The sequence below is a fragment of the Nanorana parkeri genome, unplaced genomic scaffold (genome assembly GCF_000935625.1).
Source record: "Nanorana parkeri isolate BGI_ZX_2015 unplaced genomic scaffold, ASM93562v1 scaffold5, whole genome shotgun sequence".
NCBI lineage: Eukaryota > Metazoa > Chordata > Amphibia > Anura > Dicroglossidae > Nanorana > Nanorana parkeri.
This window is the reverse complement of record NW_017306273.1, coordinates 1540422-1561992: the sequence shown is the minus strand read 5'-3', so window position 1 is coordinate 1561992 and position 21571 is coordinate 1540422. Positions and strand designations below refer to the sequence as shown.

At 40.8% G+C, this 21571-nt stretch overlaps 1 protein-coding gene across 1 annotated transcript in view; it reads left to right on the top strand.

Annotated features, from left to right (window-relative positions):
* Window positions 1-8625: 8625 nt before the first annotated feature.
* Window positions 8626-21571, top strand: part of LOC108783999 (transcription factor HES-5-like) — a 22102-nt gene continuing 9156 nt past the window's right edge. The window contains exon 1 of the mRNA XM_018552724.1: window positions 8626-8702. Within this exon, the coding sequence (XP_018408226.1) occupies window positions 8646-8702 (57 nt within the window). The 5' untranslated portion in view covers window positions 8626-8645. The remainder of the gene's footprint in view (window positions 8703-21571) is intronic.

Here is a 21571-nt window from a genome sequence, read left to right as displayed (position 1 = left end):
ATGTCATCTCCTGGGGTGCATGTGACAGGGTGACAACACACCATTGAAAGACTAATGACCTTTATGGGATGATCACCAGGTATACCTTTATAATCAAAACTGCAAATTTAATTAGATTGAAATTACATTAAAAAGCTTATAGCTTATATGAGATTGCAATGTGTTTATTTAGCTCTAAACCAGGAAAATAAAGGATTTGTCACACAAATGTCCCATGGAAAACTGTTTTCCTAGTCTAATAAATGGCACATAATACAGCTCTACATGTTTTATGCCCTTTCAAAGACTTGTTAATATTAATTAGAATTTATATCTACTAGTAAAGGAAAATATTACATTCAGTTAAATAGGAAGTTTATTATTTCCTGTTAATATTAGGAAAACAATGAAAATATCCATGTTTATTTACCTTTGGTAAGATGCAGTAACACCAGGACAGGCTAGCAATGTTATTGCTGACAAAGCATTCTGAGGTCCTTTCCCAGCCACACAGCAAGTGTGAAAGTGTGCCCGGCACAAGACTCTGGCATTCGTCATGTGTATGTTGAGGAAATGTATTCTCTAATCCACAGTTACATTGTATTGATGCTTTATCCCTGACTTTTTTGTATTACTACAAAATAGATTGGCTATGCTACAAAATAAAAGACCAGCAATAAGTGGCAAAATATTTTGCTCAATTAGATTGTAAGCTCTCATGGCCAGGGCCCTCCTAACTATCTTGTCTTGACTTGTTTTGTAACTGTAATTTCTTCCTTATAATGTAAAGTGCTGCAAAAAACTGTTGGCGCGATATAAATCCTGTATAATAATAATATTTAAAATAATAAGAAGAAGAAGAAGGTTATTTAGAGGGCGGGGCCAGGAGACAATGGCGGAGTGAGGCTGCTCACTGAAGCTCCCACTCCTCACCGAACATAATAGGAAAAAAAAGAGCCTAAGGAGAGATTGATGAGAAACCGATGAGAAATTAAAATCGAAAGTACTCACGCAGCCCCTACGAAAAGATTCTCGGCAGATGAGATGGGGAAAAGCGGTAAAAGGAAGAAGAAGGTGACACAAACAGAGGACACATCGGGTCTCGCAGCGGATATCGGGGCATTTTTTCGGAGAGCCTCGGGTCCGCTCCCCCAGAGATCTCCCCGTAGGACACCGGAGGTTGACACGGGGTCGAGCGGAAATACGTCACCAATGTACACGCTACGGAGGGGAGACGCTGGAGAGACTAGCCGAGGTGAGAGATCGGAACCGAGCAGCGGTGTTACCAGCGCCACAGACTCCCCAATTGCTCCACGGGAATATGCAGAGGAAGAGTCCCAAGGCGCCCAGATTGGGGGGAGCAAACTTGAATTCGAAAATGAGAGTATAGAAGTATCGGTAATAAAAAGATTGGTCCGTGCACGCGTGCCGCTAGGTAACTTCACAGCGCTCCCTCATCCATCCACTGCTGCAGTATTTTGTTCTTGGACTTCCTCTGTACACCGTTCCTTGTTTCACCATCCTCGACACATTTGCAGACTTCCAACTGTAAGTCATATATATTTGTTCCTTCTCTCATGAATAGATGCCATTCAATATCAGGTAGTAGCGCTCTTTCTTGTGTTTTTCTATAACTCAATCCCAGTTACAGACCTCCAGGAATTAACTGATGGAGAGGGACGATATCTTTTTGTAAAGTGTAAGATCTATGGGATACAATATACACTAGCAAATGTGTATTTACCAAATCATGGCCAAGTGAGGGCATTGCTGGGGATTCTGAAACGGCTCAGTAACTATATGGAAGGCATAGTTATATTGGGGAGGGATTTTAATATAGCAATGGATCCTGTTATAGATACATCCAAGGGAATAGGATATATCCCACCCTCCCAAATTAATAGGCTAAAACATCGCCTGCATGAGTTACAGCTGGTAGATGTCTGGCGGGTGCTAAATCCCAAAGTTAGGGATTACACCTGCCACTCTCTGACCCACTCGACCTACAGTCGAATAGACTACTTCCTAGTCTCACATTGTTTATTGAGTTGGCAACCCAAAGCACACATTGGGGTGCAAATCTGGTCCGACCATTCTCCCATCTTCTGTACAATAACAATAACAGGCACCCTAAAACCACAAGCAACATGGAGGCTAAATGAGATTTTATTGAACTGCATGAATCTTTTAAACCAACAAGAATTTAAAATCAAATAAATATATTTTTTCATATTATATATATCTGAGTCCTTCATAAACACACTCCATCACAATAGAAATATTGTAAACAATTCCTAAAAGGGACATTCTATTGGTCGCTGTCAGGGGAACTGGCCCCAATTATGTATAACACCTTTAATGCTATCAATGAGGAGTGTGGATTTCCCCAACAGAGTCAGGAAGCCTACATAACTTTAATACATAAAGAAAAGAAAGACCCGGCACAGTGCGCAAGCTATAGGCCAATCTCCCTCATAAATGTGGACTTGAAAATCTATGCCAAAATCATAGCCCAACGATTACAACCACATATGGAATCGGTGATAGATCTAGATCAGACGGGGTTTGTCCCTGGCAGGGAGGCCAGGGACAACACCGTCAGAACAATATCTCTTATTCAATATGCCCACAGACGTGGAAATCCACTGTGTCTATTATCAGTGGATGCCGAGAAGGCCTTTGATAGGCTGGACTGGAGTTTTATGAAGGCATCATTAGATCAAATAGGGATACCACACCTGCTATTACAAAAAATGATGGCATTATATGCCGCTCCCACAGCTCGGATACGTATCAATGGTATACTATCAGACCCTGTAAAAATAAGTAATGGAACTTGACAGGGATGCCCTCTCTCCCCTTTGTTATACATCATTGCAATGGAACACCTAGCTATGGCATTACGAAAGAACATTAATATCGGAGGAATGAAGATTAAGGACAGAACCCATAACCTAAGTATCTTTGCGGATGACCTGTTGTTATACATTACAAATCCTAGAATAGCATTCGCGCTGGTCCTGGAGGAGATAGAACACTTTGGGCATGTAAGCAATTATTGAATTAATGCAAGTAAGTCTCAGTGCCTAGATGTAACTCTCCCCCAGGGCGAGCGGGAAAGCCTGACATCTAATTTCTCATTTGTGTGGGCCGCAGTAGCGATTAATTACTTAGGTATAAAAATCCCCACAGACTTAATAGGGTTTGGGAGATGGAGGATTTTTGAGATGGAAGACCTCGAGGCACTCCCCAATAGTACAAGCAGTGAATGGAATGGGAGTACTCCCGCTGATAGATGTTCTGCCATTGGGAGCGGCGAACCAAGGTAGATGGCTTGAGTACTTCCAACTCAAACATTTTTACAACCATCTGTGCTCTCAGGGTTATACAGAAAGAGAATTTACTCCAATTGAGAAAATGATTGTAAATAAACCAGGAGGTAAGCATAGGGTGTCAAGAATATATAACATATTATTGGACTCAATGCACTCAGCCCCTCCCTATTATATTAGGGAATGGGAACGTGAAATAGGAAAGACATTCGCAATGGAGGAATGGAATAAAGCTTTCCTATTAATCTTTAAATCTAGCACTTCAGTTAAAATACAGGAGAGGAATTTTAAAATAGTAACCAGATGGTACAGATGTCCAACAATAGTAAATAAAATAAACCCTCAGGCAACAAAGATGTGCTGGAGATGTGGATTGGAAGAGGGTACAATGCTACACATATGGTGGGCTTGCCAGGGGATAAAATGCTTCTGGGGACTTGTGTTTGAGATAGCCGGCAGAGTTACTAGATTAAATTGGCTGGAAATCCCAGAAGTAGCATTACTATCAATGCTTCCGGGATCACTTTCTGACATTTTTATGGTCACAGAATACTCCGACATTACAGCTCTGGCACTGCCTACACGATCTCCCCAGCAACAGCTCACGTCAGGTTAAAAAGATTTATGACTGGAGGAGAACTGTTATCTTGTCTCTGCAATCCGTGAGGCTAGTTTGCAGTTGTATCAGCACTTTCAAAACCGCGGCCCCCGTGTATAAGACACACGTCTATTTTTAGATAAAGATTTTTATGAAAAAGTAGCGTCTTATACACGGAAAAATACGGTAATCAAATAAAGAAAATATATATTCTCAAAAAAATAAGAAGAAGAATTTAAATAGCACTGAACCATTTACATTCGTTGCTGCCCCTGAACAAGCGTATAATCTAATCTTATAATATAATTTACACATAAGTCCATAAAGATCAATGTTAGTCAAAAATGATTATTCCAATAGTATCTCTTAGATTGTAAGCCCGTTTGGGCAGGGTCCTCCTCACCTAATGTTTCTGTATGTCAAAGATGCTTGTCAGTGTTTCTTAGTTGTCTTGTCTAATTCATTTTACAGCGCTGCCGAATATGTTGACTGCGGGGCTATGTAAACATTTTTAATTGTAATTGTATACAGTATATTTTTGGATCGTGGGAGGACACCCCCACAACTACAGGGAAAACATACAAGCTGACTTTCCGTGGTGAAAAATCAACTCAGAGCCCAGGTGTTGTAATACAAAAGTGCTATTAATTTAGCACAAGTTACAATGTCAGTAAAATGATCCTCTCATTATGTTATGTTGTCTATGTGAAACTTGCTTGAAAAAAATTATCTTCCTTCCTATGTTGCTTTGCAAAGTGTTCTTTATTTTTTTCCATATATTTTTTCTGCATGTAAAAAATATGGCAAAAAATTAAAATAAAACAAATATGTAAGCAAAGGAATGCATGTACTGTTGCTTTACATATTTTATTTTAGTTTTTTTCTTGTAAAAAAAAAGAATCAAATAACAACAAAATACCCACAAAATGCTAGGAAAAAAATAAAATTACAAATCAAAATTAAATGAAATAAACTATTTAAATGTATAGCCCCTTTTTAGTCTCTTAAAAAACCACCTTACTTTGCCTTCCTTATTCACGTCAATGCATTTTGCCAAAATGTTCAGATTTTTGCAGGACTTTCAGTGAAGAGAAACTGGCCATGTTTATCTATTGTGACATAATTTGGTATGAGTCAAAGGCTTCTGGAAATTTTCAAAGGTTTTGGTAACAATGCTTTTATCTTACTTTTATGGTTTATATCATAGTAAAAGATTGTCTGCCTTCCCCTCTGTACAACAGTTATGTCCCAGTTCCTGCTGCTCTGTAATAGGAGGGGAGATGTAAGCAACACACTTCCTTCTCTCCCAGGGATGTGTGACATTTCACAGCTGTATGTCAGGCACACTTCCAGACTCATGGACCAGTGCCTGCGCCACCATTAGGCCTAATCACCTCTATGCTGTGTTGTCCCTGGACAGGATCAAAAGGACACAAGGTGTGAAAGTGTGCTGCTCCCAGGGGCTCTTCACACTATCTCATCATCAAAGGGCAGAGAGAAGCTGAGGGGTCTGAGGCCAAGATCTGGTGCCTACAAACATGAGAAGACCTTCTACCTTTTTACACTCAGATCATGTTCCTATGTCTAAAGGTTTCCCTCTATGCCTCTTGTCAGAGTCTGCTTGGGGACACAATTGATCGGCCCCCAATGGATTTTCCTGCCTTTTTTTTTTTTTACTGCAAGACAGTCAATGCCTACAGTCCTCTCCTCTCTCTATATATCATTATTATTATTATTATTATTATCCAACCTTGCCAATTGACTTTCCAACAGTTCTTGTCCAACAGTTTCAGTTGGGAGCCCATAAACATTAAACATTAAACCAGCTGCTGATCCATCCAAAAATGTGCATATACGGCTATTGGGTGAGGAGGAGCAATGCTTAGCAGAACTCTCCAGCGCTGGCCTTTTTTCAGGATGAAACAATAATGATCTTCAGGGAAACCTCCAACCTGACCAATTGTCTTTCCTCTTCTCCATCCAAGAAGCCTTATGGAAGAATTGTCTGTCATGTGCAGGTAGAGCTCTTGAATATATACAGTATGTGCTCCCCAATCCCTCCTTGCCTGCATGGAACAGAGATATGTTCTCTGAAGCCTGTAGGCACTTTAGAAAAACTAAACAATCTTGATTAAAGACATGTTTTCCCTGTTTTGGATTGAGTTGGGAAGGTTTAGAACATATCATGTTTATCTTGCTCTCTATGTCCCTGCTGAAAGATAGTTAATCCTATGTTCTTTCCACCGTCATTAAAACAGAAGGTGATAAAAAATATAAAATTTTTGTTTTTTTTATGTTGTCACCAGCATGGGGGCACCCACAGACAGCAATAAAAACAGAGGTTTCACCCTTCCTATCTTGATCCAAACTAGCAATAAAAGGTTTTAACTGGAGTTGCAGTTTAAAGGAACTCTGTCGCTTTCAATTAAACTGTGAATAAAAAAAGCATTCATAAAAGTGTTGCTCTCCTGCGGCCGAAGGTGCCATACGCAGCTATAATGATGATAAATTGCCACCAGAAGACTCTGTAGAAACCAAGCGCTGCCCCAGTAGTGACATACTTATGTATTGGTTGAAGAACCATTGAGAATAGTGGAAGGACCATAAGTCCACTACCAAAAGTTTCAGTTTTTGAGGAGTAATTAGGCAGCTATTTCTCTAAACGACAGCAGTGGCCGACTGAGTGGAATTTACTGTCTTCTTTGCATGGTACACTGTTATTGACAGTTTGATTTAAGCAACAGAAGCACTGGCACCCAATAAAAGACAATTTAAATTTAACACAGACACACCAGGACCTTATTGTACAGTTGGTTGGAATGTTTCCAGGGACAAAACTTTTAAAACCCGGGCTTGCTCCAGGAAATGGAGGTCTGTTGGCAAAGTATTGCATTAATGAAAGACTTTCTGTGAAACATCAAGAAGTTGCATCCCTTGAAACTCCAGTTTTATTTAGTATCTGCAGTTTGTCTTTCAGTGACATAATGTAAGTCTGTGTTCCCCTCTATACAATAGTGTCCCAGTTCCTGATGCTCTGTAATAAGAGGAGAGATGTAAGCAGCACACTTCCTCCTCTCCCAGGGACGTGTGAGAATTCACAGCTGTATGTCAGGCACACTTCCCGGCTCATGGACCAGTGCCTGCGCCACCATTAGTCTTAATCACCTCTATGCTGTGTTCTCCCAGGACAGGATCAAAAGGACACAAGGTATGAAAGTGTGCTGCTCCCAGGGGCTCTTCACACCCTCTCATCATCAAAGGGCAGGGGGACGGCTATGTAGGACCTGAGCAAGGGCCAATTACATAGACCTTGTGGCAAGTTCAAATTCCAGCTTCGTGAAATGAGTGTTTGATCTGTTGTACAAAATGTTTATTTTGTATATCGAAGGTAGAGTTTCAGAAAACGATTATTTTATGTAGCCCACCGTAATGATAAGATTAGAGACTTGCAGAGGAACCAATGAAGCACACCAGTTTGTATAGCTCAAAAACATTTAGGGCCACATTTAGGGCCAGCTTTAGCTTGAAGATAGCTTGAAGATAGCCTGAGTTAATTTGCAAAATTATGGGTAAAGGTATAAGGTGCATTCCTTACCTCACAGCCTAGCTACAAATAGGGGGGAGAGAGAGAGGGAGAGGAAGAGAAAGAGAGAAAAAGAAAGAAAGAAAGAAAGTGAGAGAGGAGAGAGAGCAAGAAATAAGATGGATATGGAGAGCGAGTAAGAAGAGAAAAAGAAATAGAGGCGATAGAAAGAGAGAAAGAGAAAGGAGGAAAAGAGAGAGAGAGAGGGTGGTGAGGGAGGGAGTGAGAGAGGGTGGTGAGGGAGGGACAGAGAGGGAGAGAGAGCGAAAGAAAGAAAGAAAGAGAGAGAAGACAAAAAGAAATAGGGGGAGAGAGAGAAAGAAAGAAAGAAAGAAAGAAAGAAAGAAAGAGACGTGAGACAGAGAGAGAAAGAAAGAGATGGAAAGAGAAAGAGATATAATTCCTTATTATATATATTTGTTCTTAATTTGGACCTTGGTAAGTAAAACAAAGCTGAATTTAACATCAAATTAGTTTACAGAAATTTTGGCGCCCTTTATTAGCTAACTCAAAATGTAAAAAGAAAAACAGGAAACATATAAATGGGTTCTTCAAATTATTATTAATTATGGAAACTTGATGCCTTTTCCTGGCTAATTTAAAATGTAAAATGTCAAGCTTTTGAAACCCATTAAGTCTCTATATGGGAGATTTTAATATTTATTTACACTAAGACTTCCCTTGTTGCATATTAATTATTTGTGTGTACCTGATAATGGGGTACATTTAATGCATCCTCTTTAATGAATATTGATTGATTTGGAGGGAGTGTAGTTTTCCCATGTCTTCTGCATGGTACAATATGCTGCTTACCGGTGTTTATGGTATCGATGTCATTATGAGAGTCAGTGTTTAGTACATCCACAGCAGATGTAGCCAGGGGATTTTATGGTGTGTGTCTTTCCCACACTTTCATGTCTTTCCACACAATACCAGCTCCAGATGCTCTGCTCCAGCTTCAGATGACACACGTCCATTGTCCCCGCTCCTCTGTGATTGGCTGCTGAGTGTGGGAACCTCTTGCAAGCCAGCTCTCCATATATTGTTATGCAGAGAGAGGGGTATATATAGAAGGCTGGACTGCTCACTAGCAGACACACATCAACTGGCTTATCCAGCACACATCTGCCTGACTACTACTAGCTCCAATAACATGGCCCCCTGCAATATGAGGACATTGGATCATCAAGCTACCAATGGGCTCCGAAAGGTAAGATTTCCCTCTGGGGCCAAGTGCACCTTCTTATTTCCATTGTATTAGCTCTTTTTTAATTTTAGCTTTGGTAGAGCAATGTGCAAACTCAGATACTTTTTAGACAAGCAGCAATCATCATTTTGGTTGACTTAGACTGATAAAATCTGGATTTCTGACTATTGCTCCTAGTTTATGTTTTTTTTTTTTATTAACTAAGTCTATCTTTATAACGTTCATAACTGCTAAATATTCCATAGTAAAACAGTTTCCACAACAGCTGGAGTGTTGAGGTTGCCCACCCCAGCTATATAGGCTTAGCCTTGCTACCCATCAATTAATGTTAGATTGATATAGAAGCTGATTATGATGATAACAGAGTTATTTACCATCCCGTGTCTTGTTTTGTGCAGCTGAGGAAGCCCGCTATTGAGAAGATGAGGAGAGATCGCATTAACAGCAGCATCGAGCAGCTGCGTCTCCTACTGGAGAAAGAGTTCCAGAAACATCAACTGCCCTCCAAACCTGAGAAGGCCGACATACTGGAGATGACGGTCAACTTCCTGCAGCAGCACATGATTGAGAAACGTAAGTGCCCCCCCCCACCCTTGTTCTAGCTCTTGAGTTTCTTGCTGAGAAATGTTGGGATGGAGGATTGTAGAAGGTGACAGTAGACTTAATAACTAACATGCATCTTGTTTATTCCAGATGTAACAGCAGCCTCCAGCCAAGCCCATAGAGATGGCTACTCCATGTGTTACTTGGCAGCAGATAATCATCAGGACAAGCTGGCCAGACAATTCATCGGGCATCCTGCCAGTTATGAACTGCCCAACGCTTTGACAGAAAAAGCCTCCGGTCAGCTCGGTCAAAGCAAAAACGTCTGGAGGCCTTGGTGAAAGAAACCCAACACAGTGCTCAGTGAGACAGACTTTAGTTAAAGGCATTCTGGGAGCTCCCAGCATCCTTTGCAGGCAGACCTGCGCTCACACTTGCCAGCCTATACCCTTAGGTGTGAAGCTTTGCACATCTGTTGTAATCCAACCCTTTCTCATAGAAAGATTTTGGTTTTCCTCAGTTTAGGAAACAATATTTGAATTCTTCTAATATAGGAGGAATGTATGTGATGTTAAGATGCATAGAGTCTATGTGATGCGTATAGAACGTTCTATATAGTACAAGGCATGTGTCTTGTAAAATAAAATATTTGTACATATATAATATATATATATATATCTATAATATAACACAGTAATATTTGCATTTCATTAATGTACAGCAAAAAGAGCTGAATACATCCCGGGGCTGATTATGCAATTTTCTGAACCCTGGGATGATGTTTCTTTTATTGAAAGATTATTTTCCTATTGTGTTTTCTTTAAAGAATCTATTTTTATATATTCGATGTTTCAGCATTAAATGCTGTTGTGTTGGTTGGAATCGGAACAAACTTTTCTTGTTTTGATTATTTTTCCCCTAGTAACTGGGTATGAAAATGCTCTTCGGTTTGGAGGGGCCAGTGCTAAATGAAGAGTATTTTTTCTGAATGAAAAAAAAAATTCAGCAATTTCTGTGAAATAAAACAAGTAAAAGTAAAATTTACATGTAATGTGAATGTTCACTGTAAAATATTGTTACATTGGTAACGCATGTGATCTGCTGCACCCTGACATTCAGCTCTGTGTGTGTGTGTCACACAGTGAAATAAAAACCGTTATATTATTATTCTCTGAGCGTTTGTCTTTTATATCATTTATATACAACTATTATATTATGACTGGTTAGAACTACAGGGAATATAAGTTTAAATTCTATCTATCTATCTATCTATCTATCTATCTATCTATCTATCTATCTATCTATCTATCTATCTATCTATTTTATCTATCTATTATCTATCTATCTATCTATCTATCTATCTATCTATCTATCTATCTATCTATCTATCTATCTATCTATCTATCTATATGTCTGTCTGTCTATCTATCTATCATCAATAATATCAAATTATTTAGGCCTACTTATTTATCTAGATCTATCTGTCTATCAATGTATTTTGAATAATAAGGATAGATAGATAGAATTATTAAAATATATCCTAGTAACTATTACTATTAGAAATATAGGTATTAATAGGTTTAAATTGTTGATTCTATCTGTCTGTCTGTCTATCTATCTATCTATCTATCTATCTATCTATCTATCCTTGTATACCAAGAGACATTGATAGATAGCTCTAGATAGATGACTAGGCGTAAATCAATTGATGATAGATAGATAGATAGATAGATAGATAGATAGATAGATAGATAGATAGATACAATGAGATAGATAGATAGATAGATAGATAGATAGATAGATAGATAGATAGAATGATTAAAATATAACCTAGTTACAATAACTGTACGAAGTATAGGTATTAGTAGGTTTAAATTGCTGATCTATCTATCTATCTATCTATCTATCTATCTATCTATCTGTCAAAGATGTTGGTAGAACTAAAGTAAATTGTACAATCAGATTGTGACATGAGTGGTTCTCCTCTCTGTAGATATTTCCTTTCTCTTCCTTTGGGATAGGAATTGAAGGTAAATCTCGCCATAGGGATACATACAGCTAAAGATAAACCAACAGATATTCTACCTTCCCTACTCCATCCAAAAACTGAAAACAAAGAAAGTTTGGGCTATCTAAACACTTTAAATGAGGTCCATTGTAAAATATATCTCGCAGGTGATTATAAAACAGTTGTAGACATCTACGGAGCCGGCTTATCCGCAGGTCATATAGAGAAGCAGAGACACCATGTTGGCAGACGCTGCTGCTGCCACTTCTTATCTTGTGAAATGCCATGCAATATCTGAACAGGTTTCCCAACCTTCATAGCTGATTGTCTGCCCTGAGAGCAGCTGGCAGCCAGCAACGGAAGGATCCATAGATGTGATATCATCACCCAGATAGGACAACTGTCATCACATGTCTATTGTGTATATGTGTGTGAATCTCCAGCCAAAACATATTCTATTAGAGCATGGAAGGGTTGGAGCCCTTGTCAAATTTCTATTGCTGGCTATAATAATACACAGGGGGGGGAGTAGAATTTTTGGGACTTTGAAGGTGCCGTTGTTAATCAAAGGATCACCCCATCCCTAAGTTATTTCTCTCAAAATTTACAATTACAAGGTTAAAAACATAATTAGACATCACAAGACTGATTGTAATTGAATCCTGTCATGAGTGAGTCAGGCATCAAATGTCTTTACACCTCCTAGCCTTTCAATTCAGGGTTATTGTTACATGGAGAAGCCATATTCTAGTATCAGCTTTCTATCGGTCTTGTTCAAATCATCTATCTGCCTAGGAAGAAGAGATGGGTAGGCCGTCATTTTAAACTGTGCAGGTCTGCTTCTTCAGGAGATTAATTATCTAGAATTACATAAACAAATGCATTAGTACATATCATGTAGATTTGGGTGTCAATATTGCCAATCCACAATTAAGCTAACATTAAAAACGGTATACTGTGTAAGTCAGTCTAGTAGGACTTGTTAATCTAGGTGCCCAGAACCAATCCCATGAGTTGGGGAGGGCTGCAAGGGACTATTGAGTGGCCATATTTCCCAATGATGCTCCCATCAAATACATATGTCAATAAAGATCAAAGAAAAATATATCATAGGCACCGTATCAAAGATCATTGCACCAACCAGATGGTATGTGTGCCCAGCCTATTCAATTTCTTTCTATTTTTCCCACATAGGAGCAAGCATGCATGCAGGGGCATCACGAGGCCGGGTGTCAGCTGGAGCGCATCCCGGGTGACACCCCGCCGTGACATAACCGCACACATGCGCGACGTGATGACGTCATCATGCATGCGCAGCTATCTTTGTGATACATGCCGGTGGCTATATAGGTGTTGGACACCAGCAGAGAGAGGAGGGAAAGTTCACCCGGCGGGATAAGGTATGCCGCTGGATCCCCTCCTCTCTCCTGCAACTGTTGGGCTCCAGGTCCATGACCGAGTGCCCGACTTTTTCAGAGGGTGTGGCACCAAAACGACTGTCAGTCATTTTGGTGTCACCCCTCCATTGGTGTCACCCGGGTGCGGGCTGCACCCCCCACAACCCCCTTGTGACGCCACTGCATGCATGTTCCCCTGGTATGAACCCATTATGAAAGATAGCACATCTCCTTGATCACATATAATCTGGCCTTTGGTTATTGTTATGCTTGTAATGTTTTAGATTCCTGGGAATCAACTTTTTGACATAGAGGTGCTGGCTGTTGAGTGTTTACATACACTGGATTACTTCCTAAGGTTAGTCTTGAACTTTCCTTCTGCTTGAGAACATGTTCCCGTCTTCAGGGCTGGATTTACTCTCTCTGCTGCCCCAAGGCCAGGTTCCTCAATGCGCCCCCCTGTATGCAGGCTGCATACAAGTGATCTCTACATACAAGTGATCACTTGTACAAAACAAGTGGTGGCTTCCCCGCTGTACATTTAGCCCTGCTTGCACAAAGCAGGGCTTAATGTAGTAAACAACTACCCACCTGGCGCCCGGAAACTGCATGTCCCGGGCATCGGGAGATAGGAATTCCACACCCCTGCTACCCCTCTACCTATTGCTCCCCTGAGGCTGAGCATCAGTTGGCCTTGATCTTATTCACAACCTTCATCTATTTATTATTTTCAATTTTCAGTCTTTCCTGATATGTTTTATCCCGCAGACCGTACACTATAATTGTTGCACATCTCTGGACTTGCTCTTTCTTATTAATATCTTATTGTAGGCAAGGTCTCCAGGACTGGACAGAGCATTCTAAATGAGGTCTAACTATAGATCTATATAAGGGAATGAAAACCTGGTGTATGGGCAGGTTAATGCTCAACATAGAAGGACTTAAGCAAGTTCAAATCCTTTTCCCTCCACTGCTCTTCTTCTTGATGTTGTCCTTGTAGGAGGAGGAGGATGGGGAAGTGTGCCACTCTCACTTGTCACCTCTCCCACTTGTCAGCTCCTGTCCTCATAAACCTCCTTTCCTGGCTTTGAAGTTTCCAGGCACACTTTCACACCTCTGTGCTGGCAGGATTTCCAGTTGACTGCAATTGTTGTGGTTTTGTCTGGCAACTAAAAACAGTCACGGAACTGCCTGAGAAAACGCACAGGTGTTATTATCTGCTTATGTTTTGCTACCTCCTGTCTTTGAGAGAAACAAATATACCCACATACAACCAACGTCAGATGGGTGCTGTCATCCTAGTTATCTTCACTGAATCTGCTGAACTTGAGTTTCCCCATCTATAGCTAAGCAATGGGTTGGTTTAGAAAAGTTTTCAAGATTGCTCTTATTTCCTTGTCATCGGCATTGTCTGCTCACGGCGTCATCATATTCCCTGCTCATTTCTTTGCAACATAGACAAAAACATTTGGGTGTCCCAAGCATTTGTGTTTATGCTGCAGATGATCTGATTGCTTCTTCATGATTGGCCTGCAGACTTAAGAGGTCAGTTGGACATACAGACATGATTCACTTGCTTTCATGCCAAACACTCAGCTAGGAGCTGCAAAAGGTATTAATATACAACTTGATGGAGCCTTCGTGTTCATGTCAATGGCAAGAGGAGTGGGAGAAGGGATCAGACATTCCTGGAGCTGCTTATCTCAGGGGTAATATAATTTAGAACATAAGCAATGATCCTATCTTATACAATGTTGAGCGTGGTCAGTTAAAAGGCATGGTGGACTGTAGGCGCATAAGATTGTCACTTGAAGTGGCTAAAAACTGCTGGATTGGACAATTGTCCTCCCATCTATTTGGCTAGCTTACGATGCTCTGTCAGGAATAAAAGGATTCTTACTGATTCTTCCATCCAACATTCACCTCCACTGGATAGAATAATATGTGTTATATACAATTGACATTTATTTCTGCGATGTCTGCCTCACAGGTAAGTAACCACTGACACCAATAATGTTTAGATACACTGTATGTAAGGAGGACATTTTTTCCCATTGATCACCAAAGTGAGGAGCATTCCTCCCAATGACTACCAAAGTGAGGAGCATTCCTCCCAATGACTACCAAAGTGAGGAGCATTCTTCCCACTGATCGCCATGCCAATATAAGGCCTCTTTCACACGACCGCTACGATCGGGTCTGCCTGTCAGTTTTTCAGACGCACCCGATCGGATGCCAAATGCAAGTCTATGGGCAGCCGTGTAAATGGACGAGTGTCCGTTTACACCTGGCTACCCCTGCCTCTGGCTGGGTCCGGTTGAACGAAGGGTTTCTCCGTATTAAAACTGTTAAGTAATGATGCCCTAGATGTTTGTAGAAAACCAAATTTGATTTTTAATAAATACTCATCAAGTACTACACTAAGCATAGATCTGTGTAGGTCAGTGCAGCAGATGTCAGAGAAAACACTTAACTCAAGCATTTTAGCTAGAGATCATCTTCGTTCCCACAATTATCTTCCCGTGAATCCCTCTATTATATTACCAGGCCCAGATGTTAGCAGGGCCTCCCGCCATACTGGCTTGTCACACTTGCCATTGTCTGTGTCATTAATCTGTGGCCTGCTGTGTGTGGGAAAGACCCTGGAGCAGGGAGAGAGGAGGGGACGGCTATTGACTGCTGCCTGGGGAACTAGAGCAGGGGGAATGGTGGAACAGGTATTGATCCTTGCAGTATATACATCACATGGCTGTCTTATTCTCTGTAGCCACTGAAGATGCATGTGAGAAAAGGGACCACTACATAATGTAAACACGTATCAGATTGCGGTATGGAATGGTCTATGTAGGTTTAGGAGACCCAAAGGATGAAAACCTTTTTTATTTTGATTCTTGGAACATTGGGAAACTGTATTGTGGCCCGTCTCTCTACCCCTTGGCTATAAGGTACAGAAGGAGGCAGATTTTAAGGGCTAAGTAACGTTTTTGCAATGAAGCCTTGTCAAGTGATTACTGTCAACTGGTCATCTACTGACCACAATGAGGAACTTATTAAAACGTATCTATAGATAATTTTTTTTTCTTTGAAAGATCAGGAAGTGCGTAAAACCCCCGTTATATATATTTTGTTTTCTGTCTGTGGCTGAAAATGTAGATTTCCTTATACTTCTTGTCTCAGGACACCCAGCAGATTGGTGATTCGTGGCCAACAGATAATCCCCATGAATAGGTCCAACTTGCAGCCAGTCCAAGTTTTTACATTTTACTTACCCCTAGTTGTCACCCCTCCTGCAATGACAATTGCTAATAGTACTCACTCCAGGATGTGAACAATCTTGTGGATGTGTAGCATTTTATTTTTAGCAATGTGAAGCATTATTTTTATTACTCATGCAGATGTGGCAATGCATGTCTGGAAAGCTGCAGGATCGTGTTATGTATATGGTGCATTCACAGTGGTGAATACATTTGCAGTTCCTATTGTTGTCTAGAATGTCCAGTGCTGCAGAATGGGCAGTCTCGACTCTCCCTCCTTTGATATCCAGGTGACACTTGTGTCACATAGACTGCCACAGATAATAGGAACACACTTTGACACCCAGGTGTCACACAGCCCCCTACTCTCACCTTTCTGATTACATCTTGTAAAATGCAGTTTCAAAGATACCGCCAAGGCAATTCTCACATTTTTAGATGGACTGTGTGTCAAGATTTTAGCCCACAATAAACCGGCTATGTGGCCAAAAGTGAACACCAGACCATCATGTCTATATCAGCTTGTTGGACATCCTATTCCAAAAACACTGACATCAATACGAAGTTGACCCCCACCTTGTACCAATAACAGCCTCCAGTCCCCTGGGAAGGCTTTCCACAAGATTTTGGAGTGTGTCTGAAGAGAATTTGTGCCCATTCAGCCAAAAGAGCATTTCTGAGGTCAAGTACTAATGTTGGAGAAGACCTGGCTTACAATAGACATTCCAATTCATCCCAAAGGTGTTCAGTAGGATTCAGGTCAGGGCTTTGTGCAGACCATTCATATTCCTCCACCCCAAACTCATGAAATCATGTCTTTATGAAGCTGACTTTGCAAGCAGGGGTACGTACAGTCATGCTGGAACAGAAAAGAGCCTTCCCCAAACTGTTCCCACAAGGATGGAAGCACACAATTGTCTAAAATATCTTTGAATGCTGTAGAATGACCTGTTCCTTTCACTGGCAACACCTGAACTCAGTAATATACAGGGGAGGGGGGTTGTCTCACCATTTTATTATATTAAATCATTGCGTAAGTTTTGAAGGGATGTCCACAAACATTTTACCATGCAGTGGGTGTGATAGTCAAGTGACTACAAAATGGGCTGGTGAATGATCTTTCACATGGACATAGACAGCCGCACAGTGTGCAGAAATCTGCGCCCAGGAGGGACAGGTGCAGCGTGTAGTTGTGTGCAGCCACCTGTACCTGTCTATGACATGGGTCTGCATGCAGCTACATGCCAACCCCGAACTTGCCCACCCATACAGATACATTTGCACGCCCCTGGACGCAAACTGTGTGCATATGAATGAGGCCTATTAACCAAGAATTTACATTCACACCAAGCAACAACAACAAAAAAAGTCAAAATTAGCTGACCCGCCTGCCTTCCAAGGAAGCTTAATCAGCTGATTGCTACTATGGTGGCACAGAGCCCATAGACTGACGGATGTTCCACAATCTGCTCGTAAACAGGCAGAACTAAGCAAATGTTTTCTGATCTCTGCAGACACCTATAGACATTAACAGGCAAGCACACATTGGGCCATGACACAACTGCCCAGAGAGCATGGTGACAAACAATACTGTCTGGCCAATGCTTTCTGATCTGTCTGGGCAATTTTTTCCCTCTGGTAAAGAAAAAATGGCAATAGGGGATCTGGTGGTGCCCGTAAGCATTATATTATTACTATTATTTGTATTATTATTATTATTTACAATATTAAATAAAATAATATAACATTAAATATAATTTTCCAATATAATATTAGATAAAAAAAAAGCTAGATCAGAATTCTATAATCTCAGATTTTATACCTAACCCACCACCTCAAATTTGCAAAAATAATTCACCTGTTTTTATTAATTTCTTGAAAAAAAGTAAGTATTGCTGTTGCCCATTGCAACCTTCCATGTTTATTTGTCTACGGTGATCCAACCTCAACTCCTCACTGGTTGCCCTTTTTTTTTTTTAAAACAAACTACATCTTATTCAAGCAAAAAGTCATTTACTGTATTCCCATTTGTAGATGTATTTTTCTTTGCAAAGCATTGAATCTCTGAATCCCATTATAGTAACAGTTTTATTTTTAATAGATCGATCTAATTTTTTAAATGTACAATAAATTAAAGTAACAAATCCTCTGGGCTTAACATTGTCCATTCTTTTGGTCATTATCATCAGCCCCCAGATGTTGGTCTGCCCTGTCACCGTGTCCTAATGAGGATGAAGCAGGCTTGTATTGTGCCCCCTGAGATGCGACTGATTGGCTGGGGGGGAGTGTGGGAACTCCGTCTTGTCTGAATCTCCACACATTATTATGCAGAATTAGAGGAGTCTATATAAAGCGCTCCGGCCATACGTCAAATTGCCCTTATCTGCGACTATCATCTGAGTACGGCATAGGAGCAAAGGTAACCAGGCATGGGGGGATTCTGTACTTACAAGGCGGATCGACCAGGAGCCTGGAAAATTACTTTTTCACCAAATGAAAAATATTTAATGTTCAGAGCATTTAGACAAACTCTACCTATGGCAAGTTAGGTTATACCATGCCAACCAGAGGCAACCTTTTTTTTTCGAATTGCGGAATTTTATTATCTTTAGTTGCCATTCAACATTTTTTCACCATTTTATGCGAAGGATTGCATTACATTTTATCATCTTTAGCTGCAATGTATTATTTTTTGGTTATTTTATCCAGAGGATTTTATTACATTTTACAATCTTTAGTTGCCATTTGCTATATTTTTGGGCCTTTTATCCAGAGGATTGCATTTGATTTTACCATCTTTAGTTGCCATTCATTATTTTTGCGCCATTTTATCCAGGGATTGCGTTAGATTTTACCATCTGAAGTTTCCATTCTCTATTTTGCGTAATTAACAATATAAAGAATACGACCATCCAAAACTAATACCTCCCCATTGTTTTGGGTACAATGGGGAGATATTAGAACCCCTGTTCCCTCCCCTACTCAATTTATAAAAAACATTTTTATTGCTGTGTCCTTGTTGCAGATTTTTCCTCACTTCCTGTCTGGTTATGCCATTGCCAAAGGAACAGGAAATTAGTGTAAATCTTTCTAATGGAGCGGGGGTGCTAACTCTACCCCGCTCTATTCAAAAATAAAATGAAAAGCTTCAGCTGGACATAAACTTTAACAATGATCTATGATTGACTGCAGATTCAATATCAGAGAAACATTTGTGGTAAGAATTAGTGATTGCGGCAAGTGTTAGCTGTCATATTTCGGAGAGTGATATAGCCACACGTTATGGTTTATTGGGAACAGAGATCATCCATCTCTCCCAGGTTTTGACAGATACGCCATGCAAGCCATTTTAAAGGGGGCCTGTTTAAGTTTCTTATTTGCATGGGTTTAGCGAGGCAGTCAAGGGCCAGGTCAAGGGTAGGCAGAAGAGGCGACTGTCTTGGGTGCTTTAGCAGGAGAGGGCACAGAAAGGGCCAGATGAAGAAGCTTACAGCTCATGGGTGGATGTACTTTAGCCTCCAGTGATGGCTGCATGACATTTCTCAGGGCTGGTTTCCTAATGGTGACAACAGTGGACCATGCCTATATAATGTGTGTTAAAACAGCTACTTGTAGTTCCATCGGAAGCCCATGTGATGGAGTGACAACGTAGGAGTACAACAGGGAGACAAGGACAGAGCGTTGTCATCCTATAACAGGAAGTGCCTCAACAAGGACTTTCATGGCAGAATCGTTAGGTGTTATGTTAATGAAAGCTGCAGATTTACATTGATTGAAATTGACTTTTGAATTGATATTAACATGTTAAAGCTTCTATGAGATTTTAGTGATTGAGCTTTCCATAAATAATATGCCCAGAGTGCAAAGCTTTCATAAGACAGACCTCTGCTCTGTGTCATTGCTAACACCCGATTCTTTCCCTCCAGCAGCTGAAGAAGACATAGAGGAACTGCTGTACCTGACACACAGAGGATCAGAGGGAGGAGATGACAGGACAGGGGTGAGTGTGACTTGGAGTGTGTCTCCGGTGAGTGACTGGGGTGATAGACTACAGCTGACTGCAGCAAAGGATGAGAACATCACTTCACTGGCATACAAAGTCTGCTCCTGCAAAAGGAGAATATTAAAGTAACATTCAGTGAAGATTCCCAGGGGTTAGTAAACTCAATGGACACTTAGCATAATGAATAAAGTGAAGCTGTGTTCATGTTAAATACCCGATCATGCGCAAGGGGGAAATTACTTTTTTTTGAAGAGTAAGGGGGAGGCTGGAACCTCTGTTTCCCTTTTGCAGGGGTTATGATGTGAAGGGGACTCTGATGTGAATGGAGAGGACGCTCATGTGTTGGGGGGCTTCTGATATATGGGGATTCTGATGCGAAAGGGGATGTCTGATATGTAGGGTAGAGGGGATTCTAATGTAAAGGGGGGATTATGATGTGAAAGGGAAGGCCTCTGATGTGAAGGGGGTTTCTGATGCATGGGGGGGACTATGATGGGAAGGGGAAAACTCCCCTTAAAATCCATGCCACAGCCTATCTAGGATAGGGGTTTTGGATTGGGGTACCACACATCATTTTTTACATTACATTACTTTAGCCATGAATGAAAAAAAACTTTAGGGCAATGCTAAAATGTGAAATATTGCTATTACATTGTTTATTGTATATGATTTCTCTTCTAGTCCTGACACTATTTCTTTTTTATTTTCACAGACTCCGGAAATTGTATAAAAAGTGACTTTTCACGTACGATGATAAACAGACACACCTCCGGCTTCCTCTCCGGGGATTACATTGTATTGTATACAGTGCTATGAACAGTTACTTTGTGCAATTAAAGGGCCGCTAAACATGAACTACAACTTACATTTCATGATATCCCATTTTTGGGATGTCATCCCAAGGAATGAGTGTGAAGCAAAGGCCTCTTCCCTCCAACTCCGGTCCCAAAGGTGGAGTCTGTAGCCGACTCTTTGGAAATGTCATGGTTATGGATTATTTGTAAATCCAATCACTGAAATCTCATAGGATCCTTAACAAGTTCATGTCATTTCAAAAGTTGTTTTCAGTATCTTTAAACATGCATCGTCTTGCCCCACTTCCTGCTATAGGGTTACAATGTTCGGTCCTGTCTTCCTGTCTCCAAATTCTGCTACTGTGTTGTCACCCTGTCACAGCAAGCAAGACTCCAAGTGGTCATCTCAACGCAGAGGTGTGGTCTGCTGTTGTCACCATCTAGAAACCCGTTCTGAGAAATGGCATTCCGCCATCGCTGGAGGGCATGTAGATGGTAAGTGGCTGCAAAGAGGCTGCAAGTGATCAACAGCACTAAGATAAAACAAAGGATGAAAAGTATTGTGCTAAAAAATACGATACACATGACTTTAAGTCATTCACTATGACTTTAATGAATGGGCAGGGCTTATTTTGTATAGAAGGTGGGGGTTATCATCATACATTTCAGATGAGCTTCTAATCCAGGAGGTGGAGCCAGCTTAAACAGAATGTGATACCATATGAGCACCGGGCCCCTCAACTCAGGTCCTGTGGATTCCTTAGCATTTCAACATGGACCCCCCATTACCTCAGATGGGGAAGCAAGATATTCTATCACCCGGGGCAAAGGCTCAGAGTTGCTCCCCCCCCCCCCACCACAGGGATGCTCTCT